The sequence below is a fragment of the Silurus aristotelis genome, assembly GCF_946808225.1.
Source record: "Silurus aristotelis genome assembly, chromosome: 17".
Classification (NCBI taxonomy): Eukaryota; Metazoa; Chordata; class Actinopteri; order Siluriformes; family Siluridae; genus Silurus; species Silurus aristotelis.
In genome coordinates, this window is record NC_139590.1 from 12,549,047 (window position 1) to 12,572,121 (window position 23,075).

At 37.1% G+C, this 23,075-nt stretch overlaps 3 protein-coding genes across 15 annotated transcripts in view; 1 reads left to right on the forward strand and 2 right to left on the reverse strand.

The window, feature by feature from the left end:
* Positions 1-8,161, forward strand: part of arhgap17b (Rho GTPase activating protein 17b) — a 37,482-nt gene extending 29,321 nt beyond the window's left edge. The window contains exons 17-21 of one of the 10 annotated variants that reach the window (XM_083565692.1): positions 1,192-1,437; positions 2,089-2,228; positions 2,407-2,814; positions 4,562-4,608; positions 6,711-8,161. In XM_083565692.1, coding sequence (XP_083421818.1) covers positions 1,192-1,437; positions 2,089-2,228; positions 2,407-2,814; positions 4,562-4,569 — 802 coding nt within the window. In that variant the 3' untranslated portion in view covers positions 4,570-4,608; positions 6,711-8,161. Of the gene's footprint in view, positions 1-1,191; positions 1,438-2,088; positions 2,229-2,406; positions 2,815-3,471; positions 3,496-4,561; positions 4,609-6,710 lie in introns of all 10 variants that reach the window. The other 9 variants (XM_083565694.1, XM_083565693.1, XM_083565688.1 and 6 more) reach the window with 9 other exon arrangements.
* Positions 7,100-18,654, reverse strand: slc5a11 (solute carrier family 5 member 11). 3 transcript variants are annotated; one of them, XM_083565699.1, is made up of 16 exons: positions 18,542-18,654; positions 17,899-18,055; positions 15,931-16,002; positions 15,729-15,833; positions 15,547-15,606; positions 15,358-15,462; positions 13,909-14,014; positions 13,712-13,792; positions 13,332-13,537; positions 12,275-12,410; positions 11,968-12,075; positions 11,720-11,870; positions 11,050-11,218; positions 9,223-9,438; positions 8,930-9,065; positions 7,100-8,697 (listed from the first exon to the last, which is right to left on the reverse strand). In XM_083565699.1, the coding sequence occupies exons 2-16, from the start codon at positions 18,025-18,027 to the stop codon at positions 8,480-8,482; spliced, it is 1,998 nt and encodes a 665-aa protein (XP_083421825.1). In that variant the 5' UTR covers positions 18,028-18,055; positions 18,542-18,654; the 3' UTR covers positions 7,100-8,479. The 3 variants fall into 3 exon arrangements, with proteins under 3 accessions (XP_083421825.1, XP_083421826.1, XP_083421827.1); XM_083565700.1 differs by lacking the exon at positions 18,542-18,654 and having other exon boundaries at positions 17,899-18,116; XM_083565701.1 differs by lacking the exon at positions 7,100-8,697 and having other exon boundaries at positions 9,003-9,438.
* A 675-nt stretch (positions 18,655-19,329) lies between these two features.
* grid2ipa (glutamate receptor, ionotropic, delta 2 (Grid2) interacting protein, a) overlaps positions 19,330-23,075 on the reverse strand; it is a 34,199-nt gene continuing 30,453 nt past the window's right edge. For both annotated transcript variants that reach the window (XM_083565674.1, XM_083565675.1), the window contains 2 exons: positions 22,244-22,408; positions 19,330-20,356 (listed from right to left, as the gene is read on the reverse strand). In XM_083565674.1, the coding sequence (XP_083421800.1) occupies positions 20,273-20,356; positions 22,244-22,408 (249 nt within the window). In that variant the 3' untranslated portion in view covers positions 19,330-20,272. The remainder of the gene's footprint in view (positions 20,357-22,243; positions 22,409-23,075) is intronic.

Consider the following 23,075-nt stretch of genomic DNA (forward strand, 5'->3'; position numbering starts at 1 on the left):
TGGATTATGACACAACTCAGTTTGACTGGATCTTCAGTAACTTGGGTCTTAGTCGTAATATATAGCATTGCCAGGCTGATCAGTTAGTTTAACTTGACTGGAAATCACAAAATTGTCCCAGTGTTGAATAAATGATGGTTCAAAGTTCAAAAGAAAAAGAAAGGTCTTTCAGTCATGTGGTCATGTGGTGCTGCATCGACATGTCTTGAATCTTGACTTAAAAGAAAACTCCAGCATTTTTCAACCTATTCTTTCCCTTAGCTTTTTTTTTTGTGTATGCGCGTCATTTCAACACATGGAAAAAAAAAAACGTTGACTCAAAACATAATTGAAGTCCAAGTGTTATTTTTAAAGCCGCTAATAAATCTATTTAACAATGAGCCATTTAATATTCAGAGATACAACTATTACATTATGGCAGTAAAGTGGAGACAGACATGCAAGGACTTTATAGCAGTACAGCTTGTGCTATGCTTCATCAGACAGAAACGTGATACTTCCGTGGTTGTGAGTTATGTATGCACATTCTTATTGCATAAATAGTGGCGTATTCTCTGAAAGGACAGATTTTACATATGGAGTCTAATTTAAGGTCTTCAGTTTCAAAGAATTCAAGGACATATTCTATAAAAATCTTTTGCATAAACATTGCAAAACGATTTTTTTTTAAAGAAGTACAGCGAAATGATGTAAATGGTAATTCCATGTATTGTATGGTAAAGAATGCGGGAGTGATATGTTTAGATTGAAAAGGTGCTGGAACGTTCTTTTAATATGCAAATTTATCTTTTGGGTTCCCAAGATCTTAAAGTTGCAGCTAAATGTCTTCTCTTTTAAACAGCTGCTTTCTCATACATTTTATGATTTTTCTGGAAGATGATAAATGCATACAATAACTTGTTAGCATTTAGAATTAGTTACACAACTGAAAACAATTAACCAACAAAGAAAAAACAAAACAAAAAACAAAACAATGCCTGCTAGTACACACACTGAAAAAAAAAAAATATAAAAAATGTCTTTTCTTTTTTTTTCCTTTAAGATTTGTACCCCTTGCCTTGGTGTGCTTTGTGTGTAGTGGCCTCCTCCCTTTTCTTTCTGTCACTTCTTATCCTCTGGCCTTTAATACCTCTCTGTGACCGCAGGTAGAGGGTTGTCAGGTGTCAGTGTTTTACCCTCTTTCCCCTCTCCCCTCGCTAGCAAACATCCGGAGCATGCACCTCGTAGAACTGGCACTCTAAATAGAAAACAGCAGCAGCAGCAGCAGCAGCAGCACACCTCTCCAGCCTTCCAGCCCCCTCTTCCTCCAGTGGAGGCAGGGGGGGTCCCATTGTCCGAGGCTCCCTCTCAGTCAGCTGTAGGGGGCTCGGAGGCTGGAGCTATAATGACTCAGAACCAGCAATCTATAAACCAGCAGCAGTCTGCTGATGAGAGCAGGTAAGGACCAAGAACACAAAGACCGCTTCCCACTACCGCGCTGCAGGTGTCAATCAAAACAATGATCTTTATCTACCAGATAATTCTGTGCTGCGTTAACCTGTCTCTAGAGTAACTTTCACCATCTTTCCTTTAATGAATTCCATAAATCAACGTACCAATTAAATCCTGAACAAGTAAGTAAAATTAAATTGAAAGAGCATTTTACCTTCTGGCTGAGATTAAGGAGTTTAAAGGCTGTCAGATGCCAGTTTCAATCCGGAAACTTCTTAGTCATTTGTCTGCTCAGACTGATCATGCCTTCCTCACAGTCAGTGATTCCTGACTTCCTTCCTTATCTCCTGCTTGCTGTGTCTCTTCTCTTTCTCATGTCTGAATCACTGCCTGTTGTCTTTGGCCTAAAAGATTTAAATCCAGCTTACATTTTATTTCTTTACTTGCTGCTAAAATTAAAATCATGGCATGGCATGCCGAGTTTGAGATTTTAATACAAATATTGATTTTTAACAGTTTATTCTAATTCACAAACCGATTTACAAGCTGCATATTTTGTAACAAGCATGTTTTTAAGAAGCATGAGAAACTGAATATTTATTAACAGCATGCTAAGACGTTTGCAGATGTTTAATCACGATCCTGTTTGTACACTAGTAGCGTTGTGCGAGAGCCAACCTACACACCTCCACCCCTGAGAAATGGCCCTGGAGGCCCCAGTGGAACACCTGGGCAGCTATCCGTGGGGACGCCAACATCTGCTTCCAAAGGCCCCAGTCCACACATGGTGCGCAGAGGTAAGTCACTTTCCCAATTAAAACTTTTCTATAGCTGGACACTATGTGTAAAACTTCCACAATGTATCATGCTTGTACCTGCTACTATAATCGGCCATTTCTTGCTCTTGTACTATTTCACGTCCAGAACACCATGTCTGTACGAATGAGATAACATGAGCTGTACTTGTGCTTTCAGGTACAAAGAAACAGGCACCTGCACCCCCTAAAATGGCTCCCAACTCCTCATCTGCAACTACGCCCCCAAAAGCCACATCCACCCCTTCTATACAGGCCCAGAGCCCAGCCGCAAGTCCTGGCCAGCCTGTAACCCTACCTCGCCGTCACTCCAGTAACCAGATGCCCATCCATGCCCCAAGTCACCCTCCTCCTCAGCCTCCACAGAACACAGCAGACCCGGAGCCATCCCCTCCACACAGCCCAACTCGACCTGACACGCCCCCACATGACTTCACCCACTCTGCCTTTTTGTCCCGCCCTCGGCCTGTTCCCAGACCACGCCCCAGACCTAGTGTGCCACCGCCTCCTCAGCCTCCAAGCGAGAGCACTAATGGAGTGTGCAACTCTGCCTCCAAGATCATTACAGGTATGACAGTACACTACATGTTTTATTGATTCTCCATCTCCAAAAGCCTTTTGTGCCTTTTTTTGACAAACCAAAAGTTTTATATGCTTGGGTACAAATATACATTATGATCAAAGTGTCACCTTTCAGTCCTTCTTATAAATTGATCATGTACTTAAAACCCATATGATATTTTTATACGCTTGGTCTGAATTTATGTTTAATGATCGTTAGTGAGTATAGCTAAAAACATTTTGAACAAATTGTGTATAAAATATATAAATCTAACGTGTGCTCATTTTCGGATGAACAGCAGACGATCAGATGCTATAAAGACCTTTTCTGGCAAAAGAAAAATCCAGAACGGAAGCCTCCAGGGCAGTTAGACATCCTTCTTCTTTTCTCATAGGAACAAAGCATAAATGTGGAACACACAAGGAAATCAGAGCATAAAACAGTCGGGCAATGTTTTTGGGATGTTGAGTTTCAGTATGTTGAAGCAAATCATCAGTGTCATTAGTGATTCATTATATAAAGCACAAGCCAAACCAACTGCTGCCCTCAATCCTTCCCCACGTCATTATATAAAAATGGAAACTTGCAGAGAAACAGCACTACTTTCCCTGATCTCACAGTTACAGTTTTAACATTTTACTGACTGTTCACGTACTTCCACAGGTTAAGGAGCTTATCCGGGGCCAGGTAGTAACTAGTACGTTATGTCAATAGCTTGCATCTCATTAGTATCAGCTTTACTTCATGATCACCGTCACTTTTTTTGATATTCATTTTACATTTCATTGCCGTTCCACTGATCATGTAACTCCCATTTCATAAAATGCCACTAACAAAGGGACATGTTCAAGTTGGAGAGTTTTAACACAGTCACATAAAAACCAACCGCTCTCCCAAGTTTGCTCAAATGCATCATTGTCTCACAGCTAAAGTCTGACTGCCTCTGTTTTTTTCTCCTTTTTTTTTTATTTACCAATGTGATGGCTGGTGTGTAGTTTTGCAACCAGTTCTAAAAGTACACGAGGCATTGACGGAATAAAATATCTCTGGCTCGGCGAACGGCTGCTGCAGAAAACATATGGATTGCTATGAGCAGTTATAAAACAAGCGCTGTAGAAATTTTTAGAATGGATGGAACACTGGTTTTGTTTGGGTGGATACTGCAATGTCCTTTCCCAGGGCACATCAATTCTAAACTGATGTGATGAATTATGTCATACTGTCAACTAATTAATGTGTGTGAACGCAGTTTGTGTATAACAGACACATAGAATGTGCAGTGTGCGTTAGTTTTTGTAATAAAAAAATAAATAAAAAAGTTAACAAAAAAAGCGTACGCTTCAGGAATCAGAGCTGTTCAGCCGTAATGGAAAGTTCAGCAGATGCCAGTTATGCCCTTCCCCCTCCACTCTGGTTTGAACAGCACAACACTCTGCGGTTTCACCACAAAGCTCTTCTACTATCCATCTGCATGAGCACGAGCACGGCGCTCTGCAGCTGCACCCCTTAGGCCACCTCTACAGGCTTATCGCTCCATCTTTCCATCTCTCATAAACTACTCTTTCACTTAAATGGGGGAATTTTTCCAATCAATTAATCATGGCCACTCTGGGAGTAATACAGCGCTGTGGTTAATTACTTTTCTCGATGAAGGTATGTCATCAGAAGGTCTTCGCTTAACAAGTAATTCATGAGTAATTGATGAATTAATTGGCTGTGCTGAGCATGACGAAGCATTGTTAAACTGTTACAGATGTGTGACCCCCTGCCTGTGAACTAAGAGTTGAATGGCAGGCTATGGTAAGGACGCCAAAACTAATGCTAAGCATTGTCGCTGAATGCCCTGTGGTGAATGCTTTTGCACACTAACACCGCTTGTCCAAAAATAACAGTAACTTCTAGCTAAACTGCATGTGCAATGACGCTTGTTGCAAAGCTCATAGCAAACAGCAAACTCGTTCTTTTTTTCTTTCCAAACTGACCTGGGGTCTTATTTATCAATCGTGCAAACATGTTTTCACTCAAAGAACGCTATTTATTGAGTTCTTCTTATATGCGCATATGGAGGTAGCTCAGTGGTTAAGGTGCTGGGTTATCGGAAGGACAGGGGTTCAAGTCCCGGTATTGCCAAGCTGCCACTCTTGGGCCCTTGAGCAAGGCCCTTAACCCTCTGTGCTCCAGGGGTGCCATATCATGGACCCTTGTACCTTGTAGAACCCTGCGCTCTAACCCCAGCTAATGAGCAAGCTGGGATATGTGAAAAACGAATTTCACTGTGCTGTAATGTATATGTGACAAATAAAGGCTATTCTGTTCTATTCTAAATAATACCCTGACCATGCATATGCTGAAATCCCCAGTGGTAGAAAAGTGTCATCACAGGACCACGAGGCTCTCGTCACACTCATCATTAGTATACTTGTCGAGATTAACAGCAAGCTGCGGTGTTTATAACTAGTTGAATAATTGTGACATTGCAGGAAATGTAAGGAAAAGAAGTCATATCGATATTGGAAGATTTCTTTTTTAGAATTGCATGAACCACTTAACTGAGATTACTCATCAGTAAAATCTATTTGTCAAGTCTATCTATTTTGCTAGTATCTCAGCCCACATTCTTCAAGGACAACAAAGCACAGCACTGGAAGCTTAACGATTTTTTTCTTCTCTGGGCAGTTTAGTTAAAGGGCAAATTAACATAAGAAATTATAGACAGCTCTGGCAATTCCCAACCAACCATGAACAGAATAATGGCATGACTTACATGTATTCAAATCTCTACACACTCCTGGGCAAAAAGAAATGTATTCCCCCAAAAAAAAAATTAATTGATCTGGAAATGAAACTAATAGAAAACTAGAGTACTACGAGAGAGATTCCCATTTGATTTGTTTAAATGCTGTAACCTTGTAGGTAAACTTCTTTGAAGACTACGAGGTGGTATCAAAACGTTTCGAGACTAGCTATGTTTACAATACAGCGCTCCCAGCATTCCTGCCACCTTTGTTATGCGTCCTGGAAGAGGGTTCATGTTGTTTCCAGCGAGAAGCCCGTATGTGAGATGCGCTCGGTGACTGAGGTGGTCAGTACAGCACAAGTCACACAGCTTCTGATGAACACAGGGTGATGTCTTTGGGCACACAGACTTATGAAGGTCGGTGCTCCCTGTAACTGTCCGTGCAGCTTTATACTGCTATCTGTTGGCGTGTTACAAAACTAGTTTTAAAACTTTTAAATACCACCTTGTATAGAAGTATTTCCCTGTTTGTTGAAATCTTGCTCATTTTTGTAACTGGAAATATTCTTTGCCCAGGATTGTACATTTCATAATGCAGCAGCAGTACCGATAACAACAACAACAACGAGATTGCTCCCATCTGCGCCAGTTTACAAAAATGTGCAAATCGAATGTGAATACGTAGGTCGTTATCATACCTATATTTCTAATTTGGGAGTGTTTTCATAAGGCAGTGTAGAATGTGTGTGATTTGTTGACGTCCCTGTGTGCATATGTGCCTGTAGAACATTTCAATATTCTACTGTAACGTTGTGGTTCTCATGCACAGAATTCCAGCTTGTTCTACGCACGCTTTGATAAATGAGACCCCTGATTTGTACGCTGCTTTCTAACTTTCACTTCCGAGTCCATTATGGGATAAAGGAGGATGTGAGGCCACCGCACCACGGATACTGTCAAAACAAACTGCAAATCGAGTTAATAAGTAGCCTCCTTTTATTGATATCTCGAAGTTTTGAATTCTAGCATTAAATGCAACTAGCAAAGTGACAAATTCGTGGTGTGTTAAATATTTCCTTGCTTATTTCCCCTCAACATCTAAGCAGTGAATAGAGCTGGTAAGTAGCACTCAAACTTGATTTAATTGTAAATTCTGATCGTACAGATGTGGCCATAACATTGAAGGGGTCCGGGCGGCTCCTTGTCCCGCATATAGATGTGGAACAGCCTGTGACTACACCCCATGATGCTGAGACCCAATCAGAGAGCACCATCCTTTGAGGAAAAGATGAAATGCCTTCTACTCATGTAGCCAATCACTCCCTTCAATGCTGTTTTGAGGCAGAGTGAGTCTGTAGACTAAATCCTGGCACTCCGTGGTCTTCTTGGCACCGAGGGATCTTTTTAAGACGCTGTTACTGTTTCAAATTGCTGACATATTGAAGCTTGAGGTAAGCGATAAACATGCTGTATACTGTACCAATATCACACAAACTGTAACCTCTCTCTCGTGCCAGAATGGTTCCAGACGCTTTGGCTTTAACTTCACAAATGTTATTTTTTTGTTTAGTTTTTTTGAGTTTCGTATTATAAGCTACAAACATGCGTTTTTATTACTTGTGCCATTGTAAGTGTTTTACCGTACATAATTATGAGGGAACAACAAAAACAAAGCAAACCGAGCTTCTCAAAGTTCACATTCGCCCACAGAATAATGTGCTGCTTTGTATGTATATTACCATTTTGTCCTGTTCCTGTCCGCCATCTTTATTATGAGATAATGGAGTGATTTCTAAGAGACCAAAAACCTGTTATAGGAAATGTATAATAGTGAAAAAGATTTTTTTAATGGGATACATGCGGAAATGCAGAGTATCAAGTATTGATTTTTGAGTACTTTTATTCCTGTGGTGGAATATGGATTGCGTCTTTCTTGTCTTTTTTTTTTTTTTTTTCTTTCTTACAAATCAGACAATCACTATCAATATGTTTTAATGGTGATGAGAAAATTGTGATGTTGCACAGGGTTTGATTAAATGGACCAAATAATACAGCAATAAATCAAACTTACATATCTGTTTTTCACCATTTAAATAAGTGGATAATCTACATGCTGTTTTAAACAATCATTTCGCCCAACTGTACGCATTATTACAATAATAAATTCCTCTAACTATAAGAACAACAGACACAAGCTTATTTTATTTCTTGACTATGTTGTAGAATTTTTGGATGTTTTACCCAATACTAAATCATTGCAAATTAAAGCCAGATTGCAAATATGATATTTGATTTTATCCAGGTTTAAATATTTGTCAAATTTTTTATTTTTATTTTTTTGCTTGTAATTCATCCTTTTAATTACTGACAGAGCTGTTTTTGGAACGTGTTATTTCTAAATGGTTTAAAGGCTTGTAAATGGTGATTTGTATTTTTATTTCTTTTATACTGTGTGCACCTTTTCTGCAGCAGAGCTGGTTCTGCACATCTCTCAAAGCAAAGCTACTACAGTGTGTTGTACTGATTACTGCTGTATTTCCTACACAGCAAGTTGAATGACATACAATAATCTATTAAAATGCCAGGCAAGAAAAATAAAATGAATTTTAAAATATACGTTTCGAGTTTTGTGAAAGTATTTATTGGATAGTAAATAGTAGAGGTTATATATATTTTTTCAAAGTTCTGTGAAGAGAATAAATTCGATAATAAGTGAAAGTATTGCCCACATTATTGTGGAGTATGAGGCTTGTAAAAAAAAAAAAGGTTTTATAATTGTTTCATCTGCGTAAATAAAATAGGCATAACCTATGTAAACCAGATGTAAATTGTTAGGTGATTAATTACTTGATAACTTAAGAAACACAAAATACTGAGCATACTTCAGAGGATCATTACTGTCTCTTTCCTTGAGATATTAAGACTCAAGGCCTGTCATGCCCAGTAGGCAAACAGAAACACTGCCACTGACAGGCAGACAACGAGGTTGGCATTTACCACATGCCGCAGACACGGCTCTTCCTCGAGGGAGCACACAGCGGCCTCAGGCGCTGGAGGGGGCTGCTGTCTTTCGGGATTCTTCTCCATCCCACACAGCCAGAGCAGAGCGGACTTTAGCCTGGAGGGTGTCTCAGCATGGCGTGTACTCGAGCCTGAGGAAAAGGTTTTGTATGTCAGTATAAAAGACATGTTTACAAAGACATTGTTGAGGGCTTTGTAAACAATAAATAACCTAACCATTAATAACACTAGTATAGTTTTACTATTCACTTTGAGAAGGCAAAAAGGTTGTTTCATTTGTGAGTTACTGGCGCCCCCTACTGGACAAACCGTCATTAGTGCTAAAATTAAGTAAGATTAATCTTCCACTAAAGAAGAATATACCATTTGTGGGCTCTGTCACATTTCCACGACTTTTCTCCTTTTCTAAGCCATTATCGATAGAAAGGGTTCCATCTTCTTTATCGGCCACAGTGCTCTTCACAGGATCAAACCTCGTGAACCAGGTCAGCCGACTTACCTGTGACATAGAGCACGTTAACATCATGCGCCACTGCTTTTCTGCTGTATTCATGGGTAATTATCTGGTTATTGTTGGTTTAAGGAGACTTTACAAGGTGCCCCTTTACTTTCCATATAAGCATACTGTCATTATCATTCTGCTGTTTGTTCCTGACCTGTTCTTCTGTGGGTTTCTCCGTGGCCAGGCTGACGCTCACCACGACAATTAGTGTGAGCAGCGAGAGGATGATGGAGAAATACAGATAGTGAACGTACTTAATGATATCAGGCCTGGTGTCTGTCTCGTAGCACTGTGGTACTGGGTAGATGAAATCCAGAATCATCCTCACAATTCCAACCAGCAGCCCCAGCACCAAGCCCCAGAATGCCCCCTAAATCACACACAGTGTTAAAGACGAACATGTACGGGATTGATAAAAACAAAAAAACTTTCCTATACGGACAAAAATATTCGGATATTTTCGGATACTTTCCTAGCCGTATATATGGTTCTTCCCGATATAGCTGCTACACAATTCTATAGGATGACTTTGAATATAGTAGAATAAAATTTTCCCTTCATTTGAACTAGGAGACCCAAACCTGTTCCAGCATGACAATCCTGTGCACAAAGCGAGCTCTATGAAGATATGCATTACATGGTTTGGCGTGGAAGCTCTTGAGTGTCCTGCTATAGACCTCTGACCTCAACCCTATTATAAACACATTTTAGATGAATCGAACACAACTGCACCTCAGGTCTCTTCACTCTACATCAGTATCTGACTTTATTAACACCCATGTGGCTGAATGAGCACAAATCTTCACAAACACACACTAGTGGAACATCTTCCCAGAAGTGTGGAGCAACAGCAAATAATCACTAAATGTGGAATGGGATGTTAAAAAAGCACATACGAGTCTAATGGTCAGGTGTCCTCAAACCTCGTGCCCATATAGTGTGGCTTAAACTATGTAAGACATGCATAAAGTTACGTCTTTAAAGAATAACCGAGGCAGTATTAACACTCCATATTCACTCACTTTTTTCAATAATTCATCACTACTACTGCCACAGACTACAGTGGCTCTGAACAACCAAACGGTGACGACAACATTTACTGTAAATTGGCATATAGTTTTAAAGCACTTATTCTGTAATTGCAGGGCTAAAAAAGATATGATGTCCACTATCACGTTGTAACTGGGATTAGAGGGATCCTGAAGACTGTAATACAGTGCCTGTTTTTTGTTCTCAATCTTTTTCAAAATTGAGATTTGCTGAACCAGAATGCACTCCAGCCTCCCATTTCTGATCTGGCTGATGGGTAACCAGTAAGTTTGTGGTGTTGTGTGTTCTGAAATGCTTTTCCAAGTGGCTCTTTATCGTTTTGAGATGAGTGTGTTAAACTTTATCGGGAAGGGTATTTTCTAAATTACATTATGGAAATAAAATGACTAATATCTCTCAGCCTAATGAATGATGATTTATAATTTTTATTGCCCTGAAGCTCTTACTGGTGCCATTTCAGAATGTTACTCTTTTTTATTACAGATGCTTTATAATTATACGTCATCAATCCACATAAGACTGTAATGAATAGTAACGCGCAATTCTAAACTATAAAATAAGACTGATTATAATCTATTATGGACATTTTGAACCACATTATTAATCCTCTGTGAGGTATTAGAGTTTATAGACATGCTGACAACTAACAAATAACTGCTAAAATAGAAAATTAGTAGAAATGATTTAATAATTTTTTTAATTAAAATAATGTGTAAAGACCAGTAAATAGATAGAAGCCTAGACAGAGTTTTCTTTTTCATGTTTCTTAATTATGCCTATAATGACACAATAAAAAAATAGTGAGCATAGACACACACACACACACACACACACACACACACACACACACACACACACACACAAACACACACACACACACACACACACACACACACACACACACACACACACACACACACACACAAAATACCTTCTCATTTGTCCTTCTCCAGAAGCATCCTGCCATAAACACTACAGAGATAGGCGGCTGCAGGTAAGTGCTGATAGACTGTAAGTAGATAAAGAGCTGGCCACCTTGACTGGACTGAACCAGGGGGATCCATAGCACAGACACCACCACCAGGACCAGGACAAACACTCTAAAAGCACACAAACTTTGTAGATCTCTGTGCATCCTCTAGATCACACTGTATATGAGTGAAAGTAAATGATGAAAGGATGAGTTGGGGGAAAAAAAGCCTCAATGTGTCTTTAGAATGTGGCTTTATCATGTCTAGCAGTGACTTTTTAGAAAATTCCTGCAAATAGTCCATTGTGTCACACTGGTTTCTTACAGATTCTTTGGTTTGCTCCCAAATTCAGAAACAGCAATGTAGATTGGCTGTAAAATAACTGTGCATATGTGTGTTTGGATGTAGGAATGATTCCCAGCAATGGACTGCTGTTTCATCCTGTGTATCTTCACCTCACACCTCACAAAATAATAGGCTCCAGAGGCAACATGACCCTGACCAGGAAAAAGCAGTTTATCTTTTTCCGCTCTGGAAATCAACACAAAAATTGCCTGAAATATTAAGGTATGACACTTTTAGAGCCCTGAGCTCCCAGCTATGTGTGACATGCATTGATTAAAGTCCTACCTGCCTACAATCATAAGCTCCCACTCAGGGGCACCACGGTGGAAATATCTCCATAAGTCCATGGTAAACAGAGTGCTGGAGCTGTTAAAGATGGAGGTCAGGGAAGACATGAGAGCAGCTATCATTACAGCCATCATCAGACCCCGCAGACCTACAGGAAAAATACATTAACAATCGCAGTCAACCATCCTGATGGCAGGAAACTCAACACAATGTAGTAACTCGTAATCAAAGGAGGGTTAAAAAACCTGAAGGGAGGAGTTCCATGACCAGTTTGGCGTAGGCGATATCTGAACAGCCCAACGGATTCCCACAAATCTCTTTACACACTTCAGGGTCTGCACAGCCAACCTCATCTAGACAACCACATCCAATTAGGACCAAAACACACTGTGTACAAGCACTTAGTAATTTCTTCCTTTTTATATATATATATATATATATATATATATATATATATATATATATATATATATATATATATATATATATATATATATATATATACATTTCTACAAATATCTGGGTTTTAAAAAGATTTTTTAGCACAAAGACCTGGAAAGAGGATTCTGCTGATCATGCCTGGCAGCACCATCATGAAAAATGGCAGGACCTTAAGGTAGGAAGCCAGCAAAGAGCCTCCTTTAGCATGCAGCAGGTTTTTAGCAGCCAGCGAGCGCTGCACTATAACCTGCCATTAAAAAAAAGCCATAAAATGCATGTTTTTTCTAGAGAATATACACTTTATAAAGCTATAATGTCATAAATTAAATATTAATGGAAACCTAAAGAAAATAACAAATATTTTAGCTGTAACTAATATTTGAATTCCAGCTACAAAAACTATGTTTGTCTACAAAACATAACTGTTACATTTGCACAACTAACCATTGGTGATTAGTTCATGGCAATAAGTAAAACAATATGGGTTTTTTTTTATAGTGGTTTATCATGTTACCAGAATTTGATTAGAGCCAAATTCCCTGAAATGATGTGAAGAAATAAATATTTATCTGATCAATTGCTTGAAACATTTCTCTCTCTCTCTCTCTCTCTCTCTCTCTCTCTCTCTCTCTCTCTCTCTCTCTCTCTCTCTCTCTCTCTCTCTCCCTCCCTCCCTCCCTCCCTCCCTCCCCTCAGTTTCATTATCAGACCAAAGAGGATACATGAAATAATCATAATACAAAAAACTGCAACAGAAGCCAGAATGTTCCAGTAGTATCAAATGTGTTTCTATTTTCATCAGTTCAGTGAGTGTCTGCAGCTACAGCAAGTCTACAGACCACCTTGTGATGATTCCTGGTTTATATTATTGCTTATTTTCAAATTTTTTACAGTTCCTTTATACCTAGACAATAAGGCAAACATGCTAAATCTCCAGAAAAACAAACAAAACAAAACAAAATGCTATTTGTAAATCTCTATCTATCTATCTATCTATCTATCTATCTATCTATCTATCTATCTATCTATCTATCTATCTATCTATCTATCTATCTATCTATCTATCTATCTATCTGTCTGTCTGTCTGTCTGTCTGTCTGTCTGTCTGTCTGTCTGTCTGTCTGTCTGTCTGTCTGTCTGTCTGAACTACTTGTTTTACTTTCCTCACCTGATCCGAACACCAGTACCATATAGAGGGCATTGACATTCCCAGAACCACCCCTGGCCAAGGAAATTCTGAGGTCACTGGATCCTGAAAAACGTGGAAGGCGTCCTCACTAGGAATACCACAAGTGCTATTTGGGACTCTAATAGATGGAATGGCCTTGCTGTAGCCATCAAAAATGGCTTGCCAGCCCCCGACCTCCACAAAACCTCCCCATAAGTAAGAGAAAAAGAAAAGAAAAAAAAAAAGAAACAGAAGTTAAAGGACCTGAATGTTTTAGCAACAGTCATAGTTGTATTGTCCATAAAATGTCCTGGGAGAAATGTTAGAAATTAAACACAGATCATATAGCTGGCGGATGAATGGAAAAGAAAACTACATACTGAATCCCATTAGCGTCAGGGCCCCGATCAGCATGATGACAGTCTGAGCTGCATCAGTGTAAATGACGGCTGCAAGACCACCTAAAAACACATTCTTCAAAATATATGTGCACAGCAGCCATCATAATAAACATTATATATGTATATGTATTGCATGTGTCATCCTGAGCCTGTTGGCTTTGATTAAACTATCTCACCTGCTACTGTATAAAGTGCAGTAATGGCCAGGAGAAGAATGACAGCAAGATAAATATTCCAACCCAGAGCCTGCTGAATGAACACAGCCCCAGCATACATATCCACCTGTACACATACAATTCAAACAGCCTAAACATCTATTTGTTTTCAAGGTGCACCGATCATAAATAATACCTACTACTGTGGCTAATATACCTCAATATACCTTATGCAGGGGTCCATTTGTTACTCTTAATTCGATAAAATGGCTAAATTAAATTACTGTTAATTTTTCATGATCCTTCATTTTTATTTTTCATCAAAACTACAAAATCTACAAAATTAAGATATAACATAATATGTTGTCACTACTGATTAATAATGAATAAATAAAGCTATTATAATTCAATATCTCTAATTTTGCAGCACATTAAATGAAATTGTGCATGCCTTGTGCAAGAATGCTTTAACTGTCCTCTACAGGCTTCCCTACAATTTGCATTAATGAGCTGTTGACTTGCTGATTCTGATTTCGGGTCTTGATATATTTTCTGCATCCAAGCACAAATGGGAAGTGTGCTGAATCTGGCTATACTGGTATACATCTTTTTTTTTTAAATGTTTTTGTTATGTATGAAAAACAGGTTCCTGGACCCACTGACTATGTTTATACCCCTCTTGTTGGTCATATTATAAACAACAAAAGGTTGGGCCATTAAAATCTTCACTGCTCAGAAACAAACATTACACAATTGTAAAAAGATACATTAAGAAAAACTTAATGTCTGGAAAATGTTTCAATTTGCAGCAAAAGGTGTAATGATGTTAAGTTAAATAATACAGAAGGAAATATGAGGCTTGCTTTACTAAATTAAAGAAGCCTGCTGACTATGAAGACTATAAAAATGGACACTGATAGATTTGTCTTGAGTTATTTATATATAAACCTGCAAATTGCTTGGATCAAAAAAAGCACCAACAAATCAGTACGCTCAATGGCAGGTTATAGTTTATTTATAGCTTTGTTATACCTGTGAAAGTAGCATGAATTGATGGAACGTTAGCTTCCGATTACTTTACCAAATGTGTGAATTTTAATGTGAATAATCCCTGAGAGCAAAACATGATTCTGAGAGACAAGGCTTTGTGTTCATGGATATGGATAGGAGGTGGGGTGAAGGAGTAAACAAATTATTACAGTGCTCCTTACAATAGGTCACTTTGTAACCACTACATTCTAGAATAATGTACTGTTAAACATGATCGCAAAGTTCACCTCATTTATTATTCAGAAGCCTCCTGCTTAATGTTAGGCCAAAGGCTGTTGTCCCACTTGGGAATATTGTGCAACCGCATTCCATTTATGCTGAATCAAAAGTGTAGATTGGAATAGAAATGCAATTGTAAATCACTAATCCTGTATAATCATTCCTTAGAAGTGCAGAAAAGCAGATTTTTTTGACACGTACCGATATTTTTGTGAAGATGTAAATAAATAAATACAAAATAGCAAGAAAGATCTGTATTCTTTTGCCACCAAATCTCCTTTGAAGATACTCCGGCATAGTTGTCACCTACAAAAACATTACATTTTTGTGATCAGAGTAATGTGTATTAAAAATGAATATTGATGCATTACTATGTACAAGCCCTCTGACCCCAGAAGCTATGTAGATGGGAAGGAAAAGCCAGCCTAATAGCAGAACCATCAGCATACCCTAAAAGAAAAAAAAGAGGAAAAAGTGTTAAGGTAATGTTACCAGGATTTGTTGAATATCCAACAATTTGACAGAAAAGATACTGTGTCTGCAGGAAAAAAACGTGGCTATTAGAGCTTTACATTCCACTCATATGCTGTGGGCCCGATGCCTGTTGCAGCTGCTGATCCTGCCAGACCAATGAAGTGACCACTGCCCACATTACTAGCAAACAGAGATGCTCCTACCTGCAGAAACACAAAAAAAATCAATCTCAATTAATAAATCTGCTTCCAGAGAAATCTCATAGTCTGCACAGTTATTATGTTGATTGTGAGAACTCACCGGCCACCAGGACATGTTTTTGCCTGCTAGGAAATATCCATTCACTGTGCTTCTCTTGGTTTTCCACATAGACTTGAAAGCAGCAAAGCATTTAATTACAAATGTGATTTCTGATAGCTGTATTGCCATGAAACACAACATAAATGAACACAACTTCTTGTATAGATCTTTTGGGCATTATCAGAGCTTCATTAGAGAATGGGTAACATTGCTTTAGCACCAGCACCTTCACACTTATTATCAGTTTTCTGACACTAACATATGTTGTTCGAACTTCCCCTTGAATGCTCCAAATGCCATATTCTGCAACAACATAGCAACAATATGGCAAGATTTTAACCATACCTATCTCTACCACTACACTTTTTTGAAGACGTATACAAGTTTATTGCTTTTCATGATATAAAGTAATTGTAAAAGTGCTCTATTTAAACTTTTTAAAAATTACAAAACTATTTGCCTTCAAATGTACGTAAGTTGTAACTAACGTAGGTTTCCAAAGTACTGTAATTTACTATGACAATAAAGTCCTTGTATTATTTTTGTCCCAAGACTCTTCCCTAATCAACTCAGTTTATGTGAAAACAAGACTCTAATGTTACTTTCAGAACACCGAAAAACTTCACAAATAATTCCACGAGTGTTGAGGCAAGTTCGAGTCAGAATTTTCCTCCATCATTTATTCCTCACAAAAATGTTCTCTTGCTGTTAAACTGATGCTGAACTGTATGTTAATGCTTAGTAGATACCACCAAAGTTATTTAATTGAGTTATTTGAAATGTAGTGAAGTTGAAATGTAGTATTGTAGTGAAGTATTTCCCGAATGGAAATACTTCAGAAAAGTACAGATACGCAAAAAAGCTACTTAAGTACAGTAACGTGTTACATTTAATTCCTTACTGTCCACCACTGGACTCAAAAGGCTTGTCAAATGAGCTTTATGTCTTCTATGAATTCTGTAGGTTACTGAGAATACAGAGACTTTCTGGCTCTTGAAAATATGTTTTGTGTCAACCTACAAATTTATTTATCACATTAATGAAAAGTTGAACTGTTAAATTCTATCTTTGGAAACATCAATACAAAATACAATACAGCCAAAGGCTACGTCAGTTAGACTCAAAAGACTTATTATTATGTTTTTACTTGTGCTTATGTTTCTTTTTTAGATACATTTTAGACAAATATGAGACTAAAGTGAGTTTATATTTTTAAGATTTTATTATACAATAATCTTTATTATAACGAATAAAACGAGAATAAGTTTGGAAAGAGGGCAATGCTTTTTTGTTATGAAATTAATGGAAAGTGACAATACAACCTTTAAAATGAACAGAACTACACTTTTCTGAGACAAAAATCTAATAAAATTGATGACACACGATGCCAACTGGCATAAACCTATAGGCATATAACAATGTAGAAACCTCCGGAATCACGTCATAAACCCCACTAAAAATTCTAAAATAGTGTAATGCTGTTCACTTTATTTCTAGTCCAAAAATTCATAAGTTGGTTGTTGCAATTTATTGATCATCACTCTCAAAGCCTACACAATGCATCTGTGTGATACAGCAGGGTTCCATATCGATGCTGCTAAATATAAAGCTCAACAGACTGCAGAGTGCTCAGTTTTATTCAGTTTTCTAGTGAATGCCACCTGGCAATGCCACTGCATGTTTTTTCCTCTCTGTTATGTGACTATGTCATGACACTGCCATGACACTCTAAAATAACGCAGGCTGAGGTGAATAAAAAAAGTCACCATTAATTTTGTTTTTCTTTAAGACAACTGATGTAATCCTATATAAAGTCGAATGTAGGATTATATCAGCCATTCTAACAGACAGATGCAGATGTCACATAATCCTATGAAAATGATCCTTAAGTAAAGTCTTACCAAAAACCACACACACAAATTTGTATCCACTGCATTAATGTATGAATGTGCTAATAAGTATACCCACCCATAGTCCTACAGCCAGGATCAATATTAAATACACAATAAGCACCGCTAAATCAGCTGCAGACAGTCGTCCGTTTGAGATCCCTTTTGCAGGTGTAGGGGAGACATCTGGAATCTCTGTACTTGCCATGGGGTTAAAGGTTCAAGTGTATTTTCTACTACAATCAAAACAGCAAACAGTAACACAGTTATCCCATGCTCTCAGTCTCTAATATAATTTAATATAAACACACACACACACACACACACACACACACACACACACACACACACACACACACACACACACACACAATTGTGCTTTTGTTCTCAATGTTCACAGAACTCAATGTACAAAGCAAAAAGTAACATATTAACAAGTATTCATTTTCACTAATAACATGAATTCAATCTGGAAAAGGCATCTATGTTTCAAAATCTATAATAATTTCAGTCATGTGCCAACAAGTGCCCTTTTACCACCCCTTCACCAACATGTCATGCTGCAATAAAACGGAGCGCAGTTTGTGTAATGAGATGTCATGATGAATCATGTCTACCATTTAAGCCATCTCCCACACCCATTTGTCAGGTGTGAAAAAGTCATGAACAACACCATCTGGCTTTTGTAAACGCAGTGAAGGGAAAGGAAGAGCTTTACTCACCAAGTACAAGTTTTTCTTCCTGATAGTAGAGCTACAGTTTCATAGCACGCTAAAGCTCTCACCATTCAGACATTTGTAATATTGTCATCCAGGTGTCTATAATCTTCCCCTATGACCATGGGATCAAACTCCAGACTCCTTCAACTTCTTATATAAGACTACACATGCTGGTTAAAATGTAATTCTTTTATTACCAAAAGGTAACCGAATGATGTTGCACTAGCAATTAAACAGTAAAGTTGACAAAACCTGTTAAGGACAAAATAAACATAATACTAAGATAAAATAAAATACTGAAGCTCAATGTTCTGACAGCAAATCCAAATGTAAAAGATACAGAACGTGAAAATGTTCAGTACTGAAGCACAGTAAGGCAACAATGCACCTTATTCAGGAAAATTCACAGTTCAAACATATACAGGAGGCCTGCATTTAGGAACCAAATAAAACATGAGGAAAGAAATATCTCACACAGAAATCAGTTTTAAACCAATTTTAAAACACTTTTTTGTAGTATAGCTATATGCATGTTATTACTGTAGTGCCATAAGAGTATTATTACTAAAATATCTTCATATTGAATCAATTTTTAAAACCAATTAACTTTTTTTTTTTTTTTTTATAAATATATCATAATAGTGCCGATTTTATTATTCACTTTCATTCACTTAACGTTTGCATTTATTGCAACCTCCCAGGCCTCATAAACCCGTCTGTAAACTGTTAACAAAATCATAACATACAAACAATATTAAATAATAAACAATAATCTTACCAAATAAAAAAAGGACTCATAAATCTATTTATTTAATACACAACATTAACAATACACAATAAAAACAGATGATACATATTCTATACATTTTCTGATAAAAAAAAAATTAAACAAACAAACAAATTTTGTTCTATTTTACATTCAATATATTATAAAGCAAATTCCCATTACATGAGGAAAGAACCCTTGGTATACCCATGAATAAAAAAATGTTTGGCTGCACACTAATGGCGAAATGTAAAGCTGCAAATAAATACATTCATTATGGATGACCACAAAAAGAGTTCTTATCCTTAATTCTTTCATAAGTACACCTGCTCTTTCATACTATAATAAAAACTACCTAGAGAAACTCATACAATAACAACTCTAATAATATCAATATTCATATATTGCATGTGATATTGCACCCTACTATATAATAATTTACTTTCTTAGAATAATAATCAGAATAATAATAAATTAGCCCTATATCTCTATAAGAAATATAGTATGTTATATCCAAAGAAATATATTCTATAGTAGAAGAAACCTTCATAAATTAACATGTAAGCACATGAAATATCCAAAACAACACCAGGTTTTTCATTAGTGTAGAATTTCATTCACAGTTCTGTTCACATTCCACAGCTGATTCAGTACCATATCTATGTTGATGTGTACATTAAAAGTCAAGCTGTATAATGTCACTATACAATCTTTTGACTTAAGACATGTCTTTAGTTTTTTTTGTATTAATTTTTTTTATTTATTAATTTTTTTATTTTGATTTTGTTTGAATACGTTCCAGAAACATGTTACCTTTGTGGCTCAGAAAATCAGCGTATGTAGGGAAGCAATTGTTTCAGGTATGTTTGTATTTGTTCATTTGTCAAAAGAAAGTCTTTAAGTGCATGTATAATATATGTGAGTAGGTGTGTACTTTGTATAAATGTGTATACAGGTTGTGTGTCCCATCACCATGCTAGAGGAGATGCCATGCGAGGAGTGCGTGGGCTGCGTGGAGGGTTCTCAGTGGCCTGGTTCTCCATTAGGGCTCTCTATAACACACACACACACACACACACACACACACACACACACACACACACACACACACACACACACACACACACACACACACACACACACAAAATTCTTTATTTATGTATATATATATTTATACACAGTTCAGACCAAAAGTTTGGACACACCTTCTCATTCAAAGAGTTATCTTTATTTTCATGACTATGAAAATTTTAGAGTCACACTGAAGGCATCAAGGGCTATTTGACCAAGAAGGAGAGTGATGGGCTGCTGCGCCAGATGACCTGGCCTCCACAGTCACCGGACCTGAACCCAATCGAGATGGTTTAGGGGTGAGCTGGACCGCAGAGTGAAGGCAAAAGGGCCAACAAGTGCTAAGCATCTCTCAGGGAACTCCTTCAAGATTGTTGAAAGACCATTTCAGGTGACTACCTCTTGAAGCTCATCAAGAGAATGCCAAGAGTGTGCAAAGCAGTAATCAAAGCAAAAGGTGGCTACTTTGAAGAACCTAGAATATGACATTTTTCAGTTGTTTCACACTTTTTTGTTATGTATATAATTCCATATATAATTCCACGTGTTAATTCATAGTTTTGATGCCTTCAGTGTGAATCTACAATTTTCATAGTCATGAAAATAAAGAAAACTCTTTGAATGAGAAGGTGTGTCCAAACTTTTGGTCTGTACTGTATATATATATATATATATATATATATATATATATATATATATATATATATATATATATATATATATATATATATATATATATACACACACACACACACACACACAGATATCATTATTTAATTATTACATTTATTTTAATTTTTGACAGAATTCCTACATTCATCTCTGTGAGTTGTACACTCACCATGCATTTTATTACCTGTACATATGAACATTCAGGAGATTATACAAGACAATGTAAGTTATAATGTAGATGGAGGTCGAGATCTTTTGGCAATGGTCTCAAATACATTTCAGAATGGGGAAATTATTCTGTCACGACAGGTTTTACTGGCAGAGCTATTGTTGTTTTTATTTTTATATTTTTTGTATTGTGTATTGTCCTGCACTGTCCTGTGTTGTCTTGCACTGTCTTGTGTTGTCTTTTGCACTGTTTGCACCAGTTGCACACATGCACTTTATGTGGCGAGGATCTTAGTTCCTGGCCCTGTGTTCTTCTGTTTTGTGACTGTTGTTTTATGTTGTTTTATGTAGCACCTGGTTTCAGGAGGAATGTTGTTTCATTTCACTGTGTACTGCATCAGCTATATATGGTTGAAATGACAATAAAAGCTTCTTGACTTGACTTGACTTGATTATGACTTTAACTGTGGCATGGTTGTTGGTACCAGATTGGCTGAATTGAGTGTTTCCAAAACTGCTGATCTCTCGGGATGTCCACACACAACAGTTTAAACTGTGAAATACAAAAAATAACATCCTGTGAGAGATCAGAGGAGAATGACCAGACTGGTCTGAGCTGACAAGTAGTCTACAGTAACTCAAACAATATTTTTTTTTACAAATGTTACAACTAAAACCAGTTTCTGAAAGATTCAAATAAGCCCATCTAGTACTAAGTTTCATGCCATGATCAAAGTCACAGAGTTCACAATTTTCCCCCATTCGGATGTTTGGGGGAACAAAACTCTTGACCTGAATTTGCATAAAATTTTCCTGTCACAAGATGCTCCTTAAAAGATGACTATAACTATATATTATAGAATTAAAATGAATTGAATGAGTAAGATGAATTCAAATGGCATTGCATCACAGTGAAATGTCAGTAAGTGTATCATAAATATAAATAAAATAATCTATCAAAAGAAAATTTGGACATGAAAAACACTTTGCAATACAAATTAAAAATACTGTTCAGCCAAACAACTCACTTCAAACTTTGAAGTAAATTCGGCAAAGATGCCGAAAAAAGCCTCGGTGGTGGTGACCTTGCCGTCCTCCCCAAAGAATGAGGCAACCTTACAGAATTCCTCCATAGCTCTCTGCTGTAGAGACTCCAGAGACTGCACGGCAGGGTGACTGTTTTCTAAAAAACCCTACACAAGTCACAGTTAAGGAAATACATAGCATCCAATGGCATGTTTACATCATGTACCAGAGAAACATAGTGTATTTCTGAATACTAAGAACACAATAGCCAAATACAATAAATGACCATGCTTTGATTAATAAACCAAATAAACCAAAACATAAGGAAAAGCTACAACATCTTCTACAGCTGATTTTAGTCAGTTTCCTCAAATTGTTTTATGTTTGTTCAACAAAGGGCTTATGTTATGTTCATTGTAATACATACTATCTTGAGTGAGTGTCATGACAGTTTGTTTGAAGATATATTCAATTGCACTGAGCATTAAAAACCAGATGCATCACAAGACCTTACACAGATTCCATTCATAATTAAACAGTTAATGTCTCTCGAAACAAAACAAAACAAAAGACAACAAAACAAAAGACAACAAAACAAAACAAAACAAAACAAAACAAAACAAAACAAAACAAAACAAAACAAAACAAAACAAAACAAAACAAAACAAAACAAAACAAGAACAGCTAAAGATTTACATTCACCTACTTATCCTACTTTTTTTTGACAAAACAGATTCTAATCAAAGAGCACACTGTTGTTTAATCTCCTGCCATCAGCTTATATAAAAATGTAAAAAAAAAAAAAAAAAGAACAAACAAACAAAAAAAACAGTT

What these genes read in the sequence shown, in the direction of transcription:
- slc5a11 (XM_083565699.1), bottom strand. Translation starts at nt 18,027, where the DNA reads ATGGCAAGTACAGAGATTCCAGATGTCTCCCCTACACCTGCAAAAGGG. An exon ending in TCCTGGCTGTAGGACTATGG is followed by an intron (nt 16,003 to 17,898) that starts GTGGGTATACTT and finishes GCTGCTTTCAAG; the next exon opens with TCTATGTGGAAAACCAAGAG. An exon ending in AAAACATGTCCTGGTGGCCG is followed by an intron (nt 15,834 to 15,930) that starts GTGAGTTCTCAC and finishes GTGTTTCTGCAG; the next exon opens with GTAGGAGCATCTCTGTTTGC.